Below are 17,933 nucleotides of genomic sequence, written 5' to 3'. Positions count from 1 at the left end.
AATTCAATATTAGAGGGAGTGATAGACGGATCAATAGACAATTTAAAAGCCACTGTGAATCCACCGTTGCAAAGCAGTTGTGTTCCAAAGGAAAGGAAATGGTGGTTATTTTTGTGATGTTTAAAAACCATTTTCTTTTCTGGAAGGCTGGTTTATGTCTGATAAAGCAATGTGCCTTTATTTTTCTTTCCCTAAAGGCCTGCTTTATAGCTCATTGGAGAAAATGATCATATGAAAGTAATGGAAGAGAAGCAAAGACCGAAGGTTTTCATCACACTTAAGTGCTTGCCGCAAGGGCCATTTGTAAACATCTCAAGCCTCGTTTTGGTGCAAACCTTGCCTTGGCCCCTGTATCCTGAATCAGGCAGGACAACGGAGGGAAAATGATTTTGCCTTCACAAGAGAAAGAAGACTCACGATAAAAAAAATGTTATGGGTAAACAGATTATATTTATTAAAAGATAACAGACTAGGGGATTGGCAAATTAACCAAGTAATACACACCTGGGCAGGTGAATAGCAATAAAGGGAATGGGGATTCAATCTGTCCCATCTACTGGGCATGTTTACAGACACACACTGTAAATAGCAAGATCTGTTTAGATTCCTGCCATTGGTATGACTCAGACATGCACAGCGTGGCTCCATTGGCCAACCTTCACCCCAATGTGCATGACCAACCCAACCCAAATTGCCTCATATATTAACACAGGCCTTACTTAAACCTGTTCACCTGCCCGGACAAAATGTCAATAGAGCCAGATTAAGGAAAGCCACTTCCGCCCTTTGGAGGAGGTGGAGTTGGGGGCTTCACGGCCCCACCATGTGCACGGCGGCTGGAGGCCAGCCTTACGCGATTGGGGGGATTCCCGGCCGTGCCGTCCCCTGGACAGCCAATTGGCTGGGTCTGGGGGCATGGCTTGCCCTATTTAAGGCAGGACGCAGCCTGGGATCTCCCTCTTTCCCCCCCTGCCAGCTGTTCCTACTTTTCCCACCTCCCGCCCTATAAGGTTTTTGTTTCCTTGACCTTGCTATGGACCTTGGTTGGTCGCTTTTGAGGGGCCTGGTAGGAATTTTTCCACTTGACAAATTGGCACCAGCCACTTGGTTTTTGCCTACCTCATAGCAAATCATCACAACTTTCTTGGTATTGGGGGTTAAAGGTAAAGGTAAAGGGACCCCTGACCATTAGGTCCAGTTGTTGCCGTCTCTGGGGTTGCGGCCCTCATCTCGCTTTACTGGCCAAGGGAGCCGGCGTACAGTTTCCGGGTCATGTGGCCAGCATGACTAAGCCACTTCTGGCAAACCAGAGCAGCGCACGGAAACGCCGTTTACCCTCCCGCCAGAGCGGTACCTATTTATCTACTTGCACTTTGATGTGCTTTCGAACTGCTAGGTCGGCAGGAACAGGGACCGACCAACAGGAGCTCACCCCGTTGTGGGGATTCGAACTGCCGACCTTCTGATCGGCAAGTCCTAGACTCTGTGGTTTAACCCACAGTACCACCCGTGTCCTTGGGGGTTAGGCATTGGTATTGTTCTGTAGATGGAAGAGGGGAGGTAGCGCCATCACCTGCCCTGCATATTAAAGGGTAGTCTGATAAAGGATTCCAGGGACACGTGGCCCTGTCTGAAGCCTAGGGAGGTGAGGGCCTAAGGCACGCCCCCTATCGGTGACCCCGGGGGAGTTCCTAGTTGTTGTGCATCAGCAGGACTCCCCCTACTGGTGGTTAACCCTTCCTGGACTTCAAGCAGATGGGCTGAAGTTGGATATAGTCTGTTAGAACCAATGCCTAAGCCAATACTGCTCATCATCTGTAACCAATAAAGTCGTGGCCTTATTTAGCCCATTAACCTGCATTGTGTCGTTTTTCATTATTTCCACTGGGGGGGGGGGGACTTGCCATGCAATGGCCCTCCGGTCACACAGGTGACGCCCAACAGTGTGGAGAAGACAAAAAAGAGGAGACCCAGAGCCAACCAATGACTCCCTCAAAGACTCCTACTCAGTCCCCAAAGAAAGGGCCACTAGCAATGCCCACACTGCAAAGAGAAGGGTGGTGGGTGCCAACAGAAGAAGAGGGAAGAGTGTGGGGCAGAGGTAGCTTCAGTCTCTGCCTATTGGGCAAAACTGCCCACATGCTCAACCACATTCTGGCTAAACCATCTCTCCTCTTCTCCCGGGGAAGGAGGGTATGGTAAATCATCACACCCTATATGGGGGGATGGCATTCTGAGCATGTGCAGAGTTCCTTTTCTTCACCACTGCATAAGAGCAGCTTCACATTTTACCTGACATGCCAGATACACCAAATGTTCCACACTGCTGCAGGTTTCCTTGGATTGTACACCAATCAGCCCCAGCCAGCAAGGCCAATGATCAGGGAGGCTGCAGTCCAGCAACATGGGAACCAGAGCTTGGAAAGTTCATGTTTAAAAGGACCTAGTTCTAGTTCAACATGGCCCAAGTGATCCTCAACAAGGGGGCAGCGGCTATGGCAATTAAAGGGCAACAGATGCAAGGATGTTGTGCAGAGAAGACTGAATATTCTCAGGTCCCTCATCAAACTGCAACTTCCAGGATATGTGTGTGTGTGTGTGTGTGTGTGTGTGTGTGTGTGTATACCAGCAACCGTCAACAACTCTGCAATGTCTCTCTGAGAGCCTTCTCAGCCTGCCCTTACCGTCATTGGTATGTTCCACGCCATGTAAACATGCGACTTGAAGTCGTCCATCCAGACTTCAGCAGCACGCAGTGCGTTGCGCTTTGCATAGTAGTCAATGTCGTTGTTGTAAGGTTTCTTGGTGCGCTCGATGTGGGCGACTCTGGAGCAAGGCAGCACCTCCATGCTTCCGCCACACTGCCAGACCTGTGACGATGCAAAGAACAAAGGGAGGGAGGAATGAACTAAGGCAGCAAGACGGGAGCTGGCAAAGCGGCATTGTGAAGGCAATGGAAGGCAATGGAATCTCAGCCAGGGTTTCAAATGTGGGGCTCCAGGCCCTTGGCAACCACCCCAGTTCATATCTGATTCCCAGCAATATCCCTTCTCACCAGAATACATGCCTTATTGGTTCTCCTTTGCACCTCGAGTGATTTTGCCTGGCTGGATTGTGCCCTTGAACTCTGATTCTACAGGCAAGCCTGATGATGATGATGATGATAGCAATAATAATAATAATAATAATAATAATAATAATAAATTTATACCCTGCCTATCTGGGGCTGAGTTTCCCCAGCCACTCTGGGCGGTTCCCAACAGAATATTAAAAACATAATAAAACATCAGACATTAAAAACTTCCCTAAACAGCACTGCCTTCAGGTGTCTTCTAAGAGTCAGATAGTTGTTTATTTCCTTGACATCTGGTGGGAGGGCAGTCCACTTGGTGGGTGCCACCACCGAGAAGCCCCTGCGTGGGGGAGGGTTTGTGTTCTGGGTCATAGTGCGCTTGCGTGAAATCGCATGCAATTGAAAGCTCTGTCCCCACCCCTTTGAGTGATGTCTTTTATGACATTTCCGGGTTACTTCCAGGTTCGGTCCTGTGTGCGCGATTGTACACATATCAGTTGTGCCTAAAACGGAGATTGCCTGTAAATCTTGCTTGTCTGGATGGAGGATAGAGAGGGGTTTCTGAATGTGTGTAGGAACTAACCTGGTCTACAAAGGAAAAACTCATTGCTTTGCCTATTTTCACCCTTGGCTAGTGGTGGCGAGTGGCTCCCAGGAGCTGAAAAGTGTTCCCTAGCCCTGTCTCACAGTATATGAAATGAGAGCCAGTGTGACGATAGTAGTTAAGAAGGATAGTCTTTTGCAAGCTGGGTTCCAATCCACACTCCACACAATGTTTCCTGGTTGTGTTCTGCGGAACAGGTTGTGGGCACATAACTGCAGCATCCTCGGGATGCATCCTTTCATGCTCTTGCCAACTGTGGGAAACCAAGTCAGGAGGACCAAATGCAGCCCCACAGACCTTTCAAACTGGCACTCAGAACAGCGGCAGAGTGTATGCTGAAATTGTATCCTTAAAATGTCTGCTCTAAAGGCAAAACAGGTCACCATTTCAGAAATGTAAATGTCTCCTAATAAGAAGTTAATCAAGTGTTCAATCGATCCGTCAGCTGAGTGATTTAAATCTTTGAACAAGACTGCTCTTAAGTCCTCATAAATTGGGCAAACAAGTTATTAGTGGAGTAAATCCTCTGGCACATTTCCCCCTTCATGGGCAGACTTGCTCTTCATACAGAACATGGACTGTCATACAGACAGGGCTGTCTTAAGCATATGTGGTGCCTGGGTGCAAAGATCCACCTGCCCCCCCCCCCAGGTTGCCCAGTCCTAGGCGCACAGGAGAGTGGAGCCGGCCGCCTGCCTCAGCGTCTCGCTGGCTTGGTTGCCCCTGAACTCACGACAGAGCTGCCCGCAGCAGAAGAGCCTGCTGCGGCTCTCTGACCGATGGACGGGCTTTTCCCCAGACTCAACTCTTGGGCTCCAGACTCTTGGCCTGGCACCCTTGAGAGCCTGACGCCTGGGTGCCCCACACTCCTACCACCTATGGATAAGACGGCTCTGAACCTGGCAATAGCATCCTTCAGCTACAGCAGAGCACAATGTGGAATCGCAGAGCTGCAAAAGCTTTCTTTTTCTGTTTAACTTTTTTTTAATTTAACATTTGTAATGCTGGTTACATAGTAAGGGTGAGGTGTCTGAATGGGTAATTTGGCGCATCAATGGGCACATTTTGACAGGCAAGCAGAAGTATGATCAGCAGAAAAAAAATCATTTAAAAAAATAATTTCATACAGAAAGATGACATTTCAAAGCGTCCAAAGAGAGTCTGTGCATAATAATAACTTGTAGTATTTCCTGACTAACTGTGGATACAACCCATTTCTGATCCACCAGGATCTGTCAGGCCCACCCGAGTTAGAAATAACAACAACAAGTTGTTTAATTTTTATACCTCTTAATATCTTTAAAATGTCCTTAAGCAGTGTACAAAAAACTGAAGCCGCAGCAGGCAACTTAAACAAAATATTATAATGACACACAGTTACATATAAACATGTTACACTAATACAAAGGTATTACTATTTATAAATCAATGTCAATTCATTTTCCTTCTGACACACACTCCCTCTCAGCCTCTGGTTTCTTACTCGGGGTCCATACAAACTCTTAGTTCACCTACCAAATCTCACAACAGTAATGAGTTCATGGAAGCAGCAGACATCAGCCTTAACCCACAGCTTTCCAAACTTTTCATGTTGGTGACACACTTTTTTGACATGCATCATTCAGTTTTAGCAGCAAACAAGAGGTTAAACTAGCCCTCTTCCAGCCTAGGAGTGCAGGGAGTGTTTGCACAACACACCTACACACTGCAGCCAACACAGCATTTCACCAGGTCCCAAACTCTCCCCCTGCCAGAAACACACATCTCATTTACCAGCAAGTTCTGCACTGTGACCAGCCACCCCCATCTCCCCCTGCATCCTTCACATCTTTGGTGACAAAGAAAAACTATTTCACAAATGGCCGAACAAAATGCTACACTGCTTTTTCAAATTTATTTTGCTAAACGATATTTATTTCCCCATTGCCATCCCCTAGCAGTTGCATGCTAAATCACCAGCTCCGCAAATTTGCATTTGATTAACGAAAGACATATTGGAGGTGGTGGTGGTGGTGGGGACATAAATCTGGACAGACGTACGTCCAGAATTTCTGCAACAAAAGGAATGAGCATCGGGGTGCAGAAAGAAATGGATTCATTTTAATAAGCTGAATAAAAAATGTAAAAAAACAAATAAATGTCAGTGCATTGGCCATGCTCCGGGTTCCATTGCAAACTTCAGAGAAGCTGAACCAAGTTTAAATGGAGAGCTTGCTAGTGTCAGGGACCAGGAGTCAGATTCCTGCCTGATGGGGGTGAGAATTTGGAATGTGAAGGGGCAGGGAACATAGGAACAGCCCCAGAAGCACTCTTATCAGATTCGCCTCCAGGACCAGTGCCCTACCCCATGGGTGTAGCAGGATTTGTGTTGTGGGGGGGGGGGGTGTCAGGACACCCAACTGTCACCACCCTCTGTTTGGCTCTGTCTAGCAGACTTGGAACAAAATGTCTCAACAACAGTTGTTTAAAATTACTTTCTTTTGACTCCAAGAGCTCAGAAAAATCTGTCAAAATCTTCCCACAATTTCTACTTTCAGTTAAGTAGTTTTATTTATGGGGGGGGGAGGGCAGCTGCCACCCAGCCCATGGCCCTACCCACTGTTGCAGAAGCAGATTACTGGAGAAGGCTGCCCCCCCTTTAAGTCATCTTGCAGCATAGGTGATGTTAATAATCAGGCTGTACCCGGTGCTGCTGCTAGAAAAGGGCTCAGCCATCTTATTATTTATTATTTCATAAAATTTATATACTGCCTGATTGTAAACAAAACAAAACAAAAAACAACAACAACTCCACATGGCTTACAAAAAGATAAAACAATCAAATCAAGAAAACACACACATATATACCTGAGCCTATGATGGAGGGGTTCACAGCATTAACACCACAAAAGGGCTTTGCTTTCCCCCATAGCTACAGCTTTGGATTCAAACAGAAATCAAACATTGCTCTGTCTCTCTCAGTTCCCAGCTTCCTGCTCTGTTTCTAGCTCACATCACTCCAACTCTCTGCTTTCAACTCTGGCTTTGTCTTTCCAACTACCTGTGAGTTGGGGGAGGTGGCTGTACCCATTTGTCATCTTGCACAGAGTCCATTCATTTGTTCCCTTAATGACCGATTACCTCACCAGGAAGCTGTCCTGGCTGTTCCAATACTGAGAAAGGAGCCAAGGTGTTAGGAGGGTCTTGGCCATACCTCCTACCCCACAACTCATAACAATACATAGCTAGGTGCAGTAATGTCTTTCTTTATTGTAGCAAGGAAAAGCTAGGAACTGCTACAAGGGGGGAGGTTTTTTCCTTTTTTTAAATGTGTGTGCATATATGCGTTCTTACTAGAAGCAGAAAGTGAGGTACTAACTACAAGGAGCCTCTTCAAGCACCGCTGCCTGTAGCAGCTGTTGAAATGGAGAAGTCAGTACAGGCACATTGAGCCTTCATTACTCTTTCTTTATTAAGACAATAGCATGTGGATTATTTCTTATTTACAAATTAAGGACCATAGCTGATCTTATAAATATCCTGCCTATTTTAATTCTGTTTGCTGCAGTTCATGTCCACGTACTTCTTCAAATGTTATATAAGGCAGATTTATTTCCCTCCCAAGATGGATGGTTATGCAATATGTTGAAACTAAAAAAGCACTAAAGCACTGTGTAAAAGGAAATGGTCCGACTCGTCTATAAATGCAAGAGACAAAATTGTTGTTTACTGAAGATAAATTCTCAGCAGACACCTGGCTTTGGTGGAGAGAGAAAGAAAATATGACTGCCATAGGGTGGAGAATGCTTTTCTTGTCGGACAAAGTAAGTGTTGCTTAGCAGTGGGCACAGATGTGCTCAATGATGCGATGTCTGTAGCCATTGATGTTTCTCCCCTGCTTTGCCCCATCTGCTGTCCTCCATTCAGGGCAAATATATAGATTGGTTGATGATGGGTTACAAGAATCCACCATGAGTTATGATCAATAAGGCCTGGAGAGGAACCTTTTACTATATAAAAAAGTGGGCAGAGAGATCTGAACCATTGATCTGGTCCCCAGTTGGTTTTTCTTTCCTGGGGCAAAATGTCTTCTGTCATGCAGGGTATTTGATTTGTTTTAAATATGGACAGTGCACTCCCCAGTTTAGAAGTCTCAGAGCAGAGAACAATAAAGGCCATGAAACAGTGACAGTACAGTATTTTTGCATTTTTAAAGCTAAGAAAAAAAATAAAATCAGCAGGAGAGATTCAAAGAAAATACTACAGCAGACATCCTGGAATATTCAAAAATTAAGAGCCTTTGTTTCTGCTTTTTGTTTGGGATCATAGGAAACTGCTTATACCTTATACTGAATTCAGACAATTGGTCCACCTAGTTCAGTATTGTGAATTCTGTCAAAATGTCTGAAAAAAGATGCCTATGCATGTACAGCTGTTCATTCACTGGCTTTCAACCAGATCATGTGGAGTTCAATAGCGTCCTGGAAGCCTTTATGCATACAGATGAACATTGCGGGTGGAGCTGATTCTTGTCTGAATAGACAAACATTCCTCTGAACTTTCTGATCTAATTGTTTCAGTTGCTCTTTTAATTGTTTTAATAGTCATACCTTGAATGGACCTGTTTTACTGCATATTTTCATTAAGGATGTTTTTGTTGTATTGTGCATTTTAATTATATGTGGATACCTTATAATCGATTTTATACTTGCAAATGGTTTAGAAGCCATTTTGCAATGCAAGTGGTATAGAAATGAAATAATAATAATAATAATAATAATAATAATAATAATAATAATAATAATAATGATGATGATGATGATGTCTGGTTGCTGTAATTGAAAACCGATATTTCTCTGCCTTGTCTTTACAGATCTGTTTTCTAGATCTGTGATGTATTGTTTTGCTTTAAATCACTCTGGTCCTCTCCGGAGTGAAAGGCAGTATAGAAACTGCATAATAAAACAAATAATAAATAAAACAAGTGCAGTTGCCTTAATGTTGTTCTTCACTCAGAAGAGGAGGAAGCTACACGTGGAGCAGCCATTGGGTGATGAGTGCCACCATTAACTTCCCGGAAAATATTGCATTTTGCCTTGGAAAGGGGTCTGAAAATTCACTCCAGATTCCGCTGAATCAATTGGCTGGCAACTCTGGGCACTGATTTATCAGGACTATTTGATAATGTATCAGATGTTGGGCTAGCTGAGGACCAAACACTGTGCCAGTGGGGAGAGCAATTTCTGCTGTTAACTCCCAATATAAATATTATCCTTTTGATGTCAATAAACAAACCTGATGATGGTGGTGGTAGAAACATGAGTGTTGTTGCATTACCTGAACTGTGCAGCTGCTAATTAGCCCAATCAACTTGGCAAAGCTTGACTCTTAACAGAGTTGCAGGCAGATCAAGCAACCCCCTGCTGCACACAGTCACCCCAGTGCAGGATTATAGCTTTGAGCAATACTGTTTGCAATTCATAGCATTGTGGCTCTGAAAGGTTAGCTTTGGACCATACCTGCGAGCTTGAGATAGGATGTCTTATATTTCCACTATATTTATATTTTCCCTGCTCTGGGTTTTCTTCAAACCAAATATGCAAATTGTAGACACAGAGCAAGAAGTGTATTGCATTCAGAAGGGATGGATAATTCCTCTTCAGGGTTTCAGTCCACTATTTATTGGCCCCTGAAACAGAACATCCCACTCTTCTTCCTTCCCTTTCCCCATTTATCTCCTTCAGGTGTCGCTCAACTGTTTGTCAAAACTAAGCATCCTATTTCTGGTTTGGCAGAAACCTACTTATTTGTTTTTGGAGAGCTGCTGGTGGTGAGGACTTCTTTTCCCCTGGTGTCTCAAGGTAGGGCTGGGAAAATGTACAGAACCACATGCCGTCAGAATCTACAGTCAGTCAGTGTCAACAATACTGAGCTAGATGAACCAATAGCCTAAATCAGCCTTTCTCAACCTTGGGTTCCCACATGTTGCTGGACTACAACTCCCATCATCCATAGTCAGCAGGGGCAGCAGTCAAGGATGTTGGGAGTGGTAGTCCAACAACACATGGGAATTCAATATCAATATCAATGCAAATCCTGAAATCAGTTAACAATGCCAATGCTTTATGTAAAACTCTGTCTGAAACTATGTAAATTCTCTAATACTCATGGAATGTGACATACCTTGACCTGTCTGACCCATTGTATCCCCACTTGGAATCTGATGTATTTCTGACATTTCTCCATCATGACACTGATGTTTGCAAAGTAGGGGATGTTCCACTTCTGCACACATAAATACACATCTTTAAAAGACTATGCATACCTTTTCCCAGCATTCCTTTTTCTTCAGTTGCAGGGAGACTGAACCTTAAAGGTAAAGGTAAAGGTACCCCTGCCTGTATGGGCCAGTCTTGACAGACTCTGGGGTTGTGCGCCCATCTCACTCAAGAGGCCAGGGGCCAGCGCTGTCCGGAGACACTTCCGGGTCACGTGGCCAGCGTGACATCGCTGCTCTGGCGAGCCAGAGCCGCACATGGAAACACCGTTTACCTTCCCGCTGGTAAGCGGTCCCTATTTATCTACTTGCACCCGGAGGTGCTTTCGAACTGCTAGGTTGGCAGGCGCTGGGACCGAGCAGTGGGAGCGCACCCCGCCGCAGGGATTCGAACCGCCGACCTTTCGATCGGCAAGTCCTAGGCGCTGAGGCTTTAACCCACAGCGCCGCCAATAAAGAGACAATCAAAGGCTTAACAACTCGCTTTGCTTTTTCTTTGCCTGTCTGCCTTATCCTTTTTTCCTTTGCTCTGACAGAGGAACCTAGTAACCATTTAGCTGGGTACCTCGGAGGGGGCATAGACTTAAGCTAGGCCTCCCTTGTTCTGGTAACATTGTCCAACAACATCTGGAAACCCAAGTTTGAGAAAGGCTGGTCTTGATGGACCAAGGCAGTTAGGGGGAGGGCCATCGTTCCATTGTAGATCACATGCCTTGCATATGGAAGGTCCCAGGTTTGATTTCTGGCATCTCCATGTAGGACTACGAGACACCCTAGTCTGAAATCCTGGAGAACTGCTGACAGTCAGGGTAGACAATATTGAGTGAGATGGGCCCAATGGTTTGACTTGGCATGTGGGTTGTTCTTATGAATGGGCAGAGTTCTTATGAATATATTTTCTTATGAATGGGCAGAGTTCAAAAGACCTTCATCCCAACCCCCATGTTCATGTTTAAATCTACCTGATTAGGGATCTCACGTCTTTCATCCACTCACAAATGGAACTCTCTGCACCCAAGAGGCTTTGATAATAAAATAGGTTGTGTGGATGGATATGCAAAATCATTTAGATTTATGCTGCTTACACAACTTATCTCTTACACCATCCTTCATGGAGGCTCCTCCTTCCCTTTTATTCTATTCTTGTTTGAAACAAAAGAACCCACCAAGCAATTATAATTGCTTCTTGTGAATTCCTGGAATATCCTCTGTTGAGAGAGGGCATCAAACAGGCTGGGTTGCAAAGCTGAATATAGCTCGCATGAATCAAAACGAGAAATGGAAGGAGGAAATAACCATTTTTTAAAAAACTCTCCAGGCTCCAGAAGTGCCTCCGTATGTTTGCTTTCGAGATAATGGGAAATGGTCCTGGCTGGTGTCTGACGAGATGCGATACTGACCCAAAGAATTGCATGCATTTAAGCTGGAATGGGGAAGCAGCCTGCAAAAAGCATTCGTACTCTTGTGAATTTTGTTCATCTTGGAAGGAGCAAAAGTGTGAACATTCAGCACACAGACATTTGCCATGTTTCCACAATTTCTTTTTTATATATAATGTTCTCATGAAAATTGTTCAAGCATCTTTCAGTTTATGTTCATAAAGATGTGACATTGGAGAAATTGCATAAAATTAAATGCAAACTTAGAAGCAAAGGGTCAACTAGTCCAGCACCCTGCGATGTAGGAATCTCAGCAAAAACATCCCTGACAGATGGCCATGCAACCTCTGCTTAAATGCCTCATGTCCAGCACCTTCTGAGGGAGTCCATTCCACTGCTGAACAGCTGCCACCTAATTCAGACTTCCTGAAAGAATACCCAAATTGAAATGCAGCTATATTTGGAAAATTGCGCTACTCTGAATTTTGTGGTGACAGGTCTACAACCCCAAAATGCAGAAAAGCAGACATTGGGGAAAAGCAATGTCCAAACCACAAAAAGCTGAAATCTCACGTCTGCAGTCTGTGGTCCTTATGATACCTGCATTTTTTAAGATGGATTTTGGAGGTGAAGAGACCTGATTCGTGCTGCCGTCATTAGCAACTCCTGTTTAGTGATTGCCAACGCTTTTTTCCAGCAGGAGCTCACTGGAACCCAGTTCTGGCACCTCTCAGGTGGGCACCCTTGGCATTATAAGAGAACAAGGGTGAGGTCTGGCACCTCTTTTTTCTAGAAAAATAGCACTCGTGATTGCTGCTTTGTGTCTTTAAAGGGTTGTGGTTTTATTGCATTTTTTGGTATTCTTCTCTGTTTGCTTTGGTGTGGTATATAAATCATCTAAAATAAATAAATATGACAATGTTGCTGCTCCAAACTTGCCATATTCATGTAATATTTTAACACATATGTCAGACCATCTGCAGTAGTTCCACTAATATTTGATAAATCTGCAGGCAGGGATGGAGGAGAAATTTGATGCCGCAAGCATATAAAGCTGAATCTATCACTTGCGTACATACAATTGAAGATGGTGGGGAAAATAATATACAAAGATGCATTGTAAAAGGTAAAATCCCTTGCAAAAATGTGTACATTGGGACTTCCGGGTTGGCGCCATCGCCAAATGGTGGACTCCCTCCGAGCTCCGGAGGGATCCTGCTCGGCAGGGGCTGGGTTCTACCGCGTCGGCGTCGCGGGGACCCTCAAAAACCATGGGCGCTGAAACCCATGGGCATGGTGACTCGGCGGGCACCGTTTGCGCCCCCCTGACCCGCGAAGGAGCCTTCTTAAAGGCTACGGAGCGGGTGCCGGGGGGGGTGTGGTGCTATGAGTCATCCGCTTCCTCTACCGAGCGAAGCCGCATGCCATTTGGCGGAGAGCGCTGACTTCTTCCATTGAAAATTCGGATTAAAAGAACAACCCGTGAGTAATTGGAAACTGGACTTAAAAAGGGAAAAAAAATTAAATTTTAAATTCGGAGCGAGCGGGGGAGGTGCAAAAAGGAAGTCAGCCTCCCCCCTGTCGTAGAGGATTTAAAGCAAAGGATTTAACAACTAAGATCGAGTGCTACCTAAGTTTGATAAAGTTACTAATTTCACGATGGAAAATTATAAGACTGGGCTGGAGGAGAAAAGTAGAACGTGAGCTAAAATGCAACCCCCCCCCCCGGGAACCGGGAGTGATCCGCGAGAGTGCCGGGAGAGGAGAAACAGAGGCTTTGACAGCTGTCAAAGGAGCTGTCAAAGCTGAAGAATAAAAAGAGAACTTTGTTATGAGGACTTTGCCGGTTACATTTGTTACAAATTAGATATAAATTGTTTAAAACAAGGAATAACAAGTTATTTTGACTGTTGGGTGCGATCTGGAAGGAAACTGAGTTACTATAATCCCTCTAGAGGGGCTGTGGGACACTACAAGTATTGCTGGCATGGAATTTGAATTGGACTTTTTATCTCCTGGGAAACTGCAGAAATGGAACACTATTTTGTCTACAGAGGTCTCTACACTAAAGGAGACAATAGACTTATCTATTGAAGAATGGAAGGGACTTGACGTAAAGTTTTGTTCCTGAATAACAAAGCCTCTGTAGGGGATTTAGAAGCTTTTGGAATTGGAACATTTTTGCAGGAGAGCAGGAAAAGAAACTAGAGGAAAGTGAGGAGAGAGAATAATAAGAACAACATGAACAACAAGAATTGGACAAAGTTGGAAGTGGGAACATTTGGGACATCCAGATTTGAAAGGTCTAAAGAAACAAAATTTGAGTTTTTACTCTTAAATACAGAGATCTGGATGGAAAAAATGGACCTTTTTGAGATAGAGTTTTTCTAAGATTGGACGCTCGAAACTAAAGATGATCAAAAAGACGGCAAAGACTTTTAAAAAGACGGCAAAGTGGACTTGTGAAGGATTTCGGCCTAGATGTGGGATCTCCAGGATGACAACAGGCATTGATGGACCTTGGGGAACGCAACCGGGAAAGGGGGGAGGGAAATTTGGAATCCAAAGGGTGTTAAATTATACTTTATTCATTTTTCTATTTTCTTTTATTTTAATCTGTTCTGCATATTAAAGAGGGGAACTCGTGGAAGGGAGCGGGGTCGATTTTAGGGGATGGAAAAACATTTTTAACATTGGGTTAATTATAATAAGTTTAAAATTTGGGGTAAGAACTTGCTGAATCTATTTGAAGAAATTGGAATACAAGAGGGGGTGGGGCAGGGAAGTCCTGGAAAGATGCTAATGAAAATAAGGTTATAAAATGGATGTTTTATTTCTTTTCTTTTTTCTGTTATATTTGAAAATGTTCAATAAATATTATTAAAAAACAAAACAAAAATGTGTACATTGGTCAAAACAGCATATAAAAATTCTATTCTGCATTTGTAAAGGATTTGATCGTTTGGAACTTTGTGTTTATTGATATCAGGCAAGCGCCATTACTGAACTCTTTTCAGCACCTCCCAAAAACATTCTTGTTAAGACCAGCCTACCTAGATGTTTGGAAAGTTGAGGTAATTTAAACCTGTTTTAGTGTTTTAGCTTTTGTTTGCTTTAAAGCATTGTTGTGATTTTTCTTGATTTTCTTGTTTTATCTTTCATAAACTGCTTTGAGGTTTTACAATCAAGCGGTGTGTGTGTGTGTGTGTGTGTAAAACAAAATCATGTTTGTTTAGGAGAAATTCACACTTAAGAGTTAAGAGTGCTGGTGAATTTTCACGAGGATTCTTGCCCCCAACATAGGTATAGGTTCAGGTATAGGTATATCTGCAAATGTGGAGGACAAAAGATTGGGAAAATGAGAAAGTGAGGGAACTGAAAAGACAGATCCTTCCATCCTTATCTGCAGGTGACTAAGAGACTGCTACAGAAGAACAACAAACAATAGCTCTAGAACTGCTGTAGATGCTGCTTAGAGAAGTGGTCTTCAGTTCCCAGACTCTATCATGGCACCCATTTTCACATATTCAATTCTGATTTATACTTAGGTAAAGGTAAAGGGACCCCTGACCATTAGGTCCAGTCGCAGATGACTCTGGGGTTGTGGCGCTCATCTCGCTTTATTGGCCGAGGGAGTCGGCGTACAGCTTCCGGGTCATGTGGCCAGCATGACTAAGCCACTTCTAGCGAACCAGAGCAGTGCACGGAAACGCCGTTTACCTTCCCGCCGGAGCGGTACCTATTTATCTACTTGTACTTTTGATGTACTTTCGAACTGCTATACTTAGTAGCACTAATAAAGCACATTATTAATCCCATAATAGCAATTCGCAGAGCAACAGACATTTAGCGTAAGTTTACCAGATTTTTTCCAATGAATCCAGGGACACTTTTCAACTTCAGTAGGCATTATAGGATTTTGTCAGGGGACTGATGTGTAAATCCGGGGACTGTCCCTGGGAAACAGGGACGTCTGGTAACTTTAATTTAGCATGACTACTGAAGGAAAAACCAATGGTATTTTATTTTAGGACTCAAGATGCAAAACCAAGCTACTCACTGCAGAAGCCACTTCCATCCTTGAAGGCAAATTCATGCATGTGACTAACAACACAATCCCAAACATGTCTACTCAGAAGTAAGCCCCAATGGATTCAATGGCACTTACTCCCAGGTAAATGGATGTAGGGGGAAACTAGGAATTGTTGGGACTGGCATAAATCAGGAGTTCCCAACGCTCATGGTATGGTGAACCACAAGCGCAAATTTACTCGGTGGGCAAATTTACCCATCAATTCATTGCCACGGGAGTTTTGGGCCTTGGGCCTTTGTCAGCAAGGCAAGGTGAGTAAACTGCTTTGGGCAGCTGGATCCACAGGGGTGGCAGATCTGGCCTCCAAGGAATGTGTCACCTTCTGCTGCTGCCACTGTGGCAGCGATGGCTGTGACACACTCCTTGAAGCCTGGCTCTGCCACTGCAGAAACAGCCACATCTACAGCGTGATTCAGAGCAAGCCCAGTTCCCTTCCACAATGGCCTATGACTCTCACTTCAGCTGTGGGGTAAGGCTGATTTGATTCATCTCCTTGTTGCCCATGTAGATTGTCACTCACCCCTTGCTCCTTGGTGGGCAGAGGGGTGCCATTTTGTGGTTTACTTCAGGTGCTAAAACACCTTGGGCCAGCCCTGTTTGGCAGTCATCTCTTTCATGCTTTTTAAATAGCCACTTCTTGAGATATCCAAGCAAAAATTTACTTAACGCCCAAACTAATGTGGAGTTTGTTGAATTATTTATAGTTCTTACAGAGTTACTCACAGTTTTGTTTATGGGAACCATCTGATTGCACAATATTGTTTCATGAGCTATAAAAATTATTCTAAAAACAGACGGCTACTGAAGCAATGCTCGATAGAACAAACTCCACATCCCTTTGGACTAAACTATTACCTAACTGCGGCAGCAGATCCAGAGATGGTTCACCATAGGGCACTCACACAGGGAATTGTTCTGAATGACTGCTGCAGGTGGCCTCTGATGGGCTGGTGCTGATAATGTGCCAATAAAACGAAGCAGTATTCATCACACCAGTTAAGTATAACAAGCAATAATTATTTGGGCTTCCTTATGGCGCTGTGGGTTAAATCACAGAACCTAGGACTTGCCGATCAGAAGGTCAGCAGTTCGAATCCCCGCGACAGGGTGAGCTCCCGTTGCTCGGTCCCTGCTCCTGCCAACCTAGCAATTTGAAAGCACGTCAAGGTACAAATAGATAAATAGGAACCGCTCCGGCGGGAAGGTAAACGGTGTTTCCGTGCAATGCTCTGGTTCACCAGAAGCAGCTTAGTCATGTTGGCCACATGACCCGGAAGCTGTACGCTGGCTCCCTCGGCCAATAAAGCGAGATGAGCGCCACAACCCCAGAGTCGGCCACGACTGGACCTAATGGTCTGGGGTCCCTTTACCTTTACCTTTATGTCAAGTCCTTATACTGGCAGTGGGGGTAGAAGATAGGCATTGTGGCTAGTCACCGTTGATGGCCTTTCTTTCATGAATCTGCCTAACCTTTTCTTAAGATAAAAGGTAAAGGTAAAGGACCCCTGGACAGTTACGTCTAGTCAAAGACTACTATGGGGTTGCAGCGCTCATCTCGCTTTCAGGCCGAGGGAGCTGGCGTTTGCCCACAGACAGCTTTCTGGGTCGTGTGGCCAGCATGACTAAACGCTTCTGGCACAATTGAACAACATTATGGAAACCAGGGTGCACGGAAACACCATTTACCTTTCCGCCACAGCGGTACCTATTTATCTACTCACACAGGTAGCTTTTGAACTGCTAGGTTGGCAGGAGCTGGGACAGAGCAATGGGAACTCACCGTGTTGTGGGAATTCAAACCACTGACCTTCTGATCAGCAAGCCCAAGAGGCTCAGTGGTTTAGACCACAGTGCCACCCACATCCCTAATCCTTTCTTAAGGACATCCAAAAGAGGATTAGAGAGATTCATTGAGGTTAAGGCTATGTTCCACCTCAACTTTCCAGAGACGGGCAGCAGCATGGAAGGAATCGTGGAATCCTAATTGTAGAGTTAGAAGCAACTCAGGGGTCATCCAGTCCAATCACAGCTAAAGACTCTCTGACAGATGGCCATCCAACCTCTCTTTAAAAACCACCAATGAAGGAGAGTTCCCAACCTACTGAGTTAGTCTGTTTGACCCATTAGACAGCTCTTACCACCAAAAAGTACATCCTAAAGTTAGGGATGTGGGTGGTGCTGTGGTCTAAACCACTGAGCCTCTTGGGCTTGCTGATCAGAAGTTCAGAGGTTTGAATCCCCACAACGGGGTGAGTTCCTGTTGTTCTGTCCCAGCTCCTGCCAACCTAGCAGTTCGAAAGCACACTAGTGCAAGTAGATAAATAGGTACCGCTCTGACGGGAAGGCATTTCTGTGCGCTGATTTGGTTTTGCAAGAAGTGGCTTAGTCATGCTGGCCACATGACCTGGAAAAACTGTCTGCCGACAAACACCAGCTCCCTCAGCCTGTAAAGCGAGATGAGCACTGCAACCCCAGAGTTGTCTGCGACTGTCCTTTATCTTTATCTTTTAATGTTAAGTTGGAATATC

At 44.6% G+C, this 17,933-nt stretch overlaps 1 protein-coding gene across 2 annotated transcripts in view; it reads right to left on the bottom strand.

Moving 5' to 3' along the window:
• The window catches only part of GALNT9 (polypeptide N-acetylgalactosaminyltransferase 9), a 204,495-nt gene that overhangs the window by 23,823 nt on the left and 162,739 nt on the right, over positions 1–17,933 (bottom strand). For both annotated transcript variants that reach the window (XM_083717305.1, XM_083717306.1), the window contains one exon: positions 2,685–2,870. In XM_083717305.1, the coding sequence (XP_083573431.1) occupies positions 2,685–2,870 (186 nt within the window). The remainder of the gene's footprint in view (positions 1–2,684; positions 2,871–17,933) is intronic.

The sequence above is a fragment of the Podarcis gaigeae genome, assembly GCF_964106915.1.
Source record: "Podarcis gaigeae genome assembly, chromosome: 16".
Taxonomy (NCBI): domain Eukaryota; kingdom Metazoa; phylum Chordata; class Lepidosauria; order Squamata; family Lacertidae; genus Podarcis; species Podarcis gaigeae.
The sequence above is the reverse complement of the archived record's forward strand: the minus strand, read 5'-3'. Positions and strand labels throughout refer to the sequence as shown.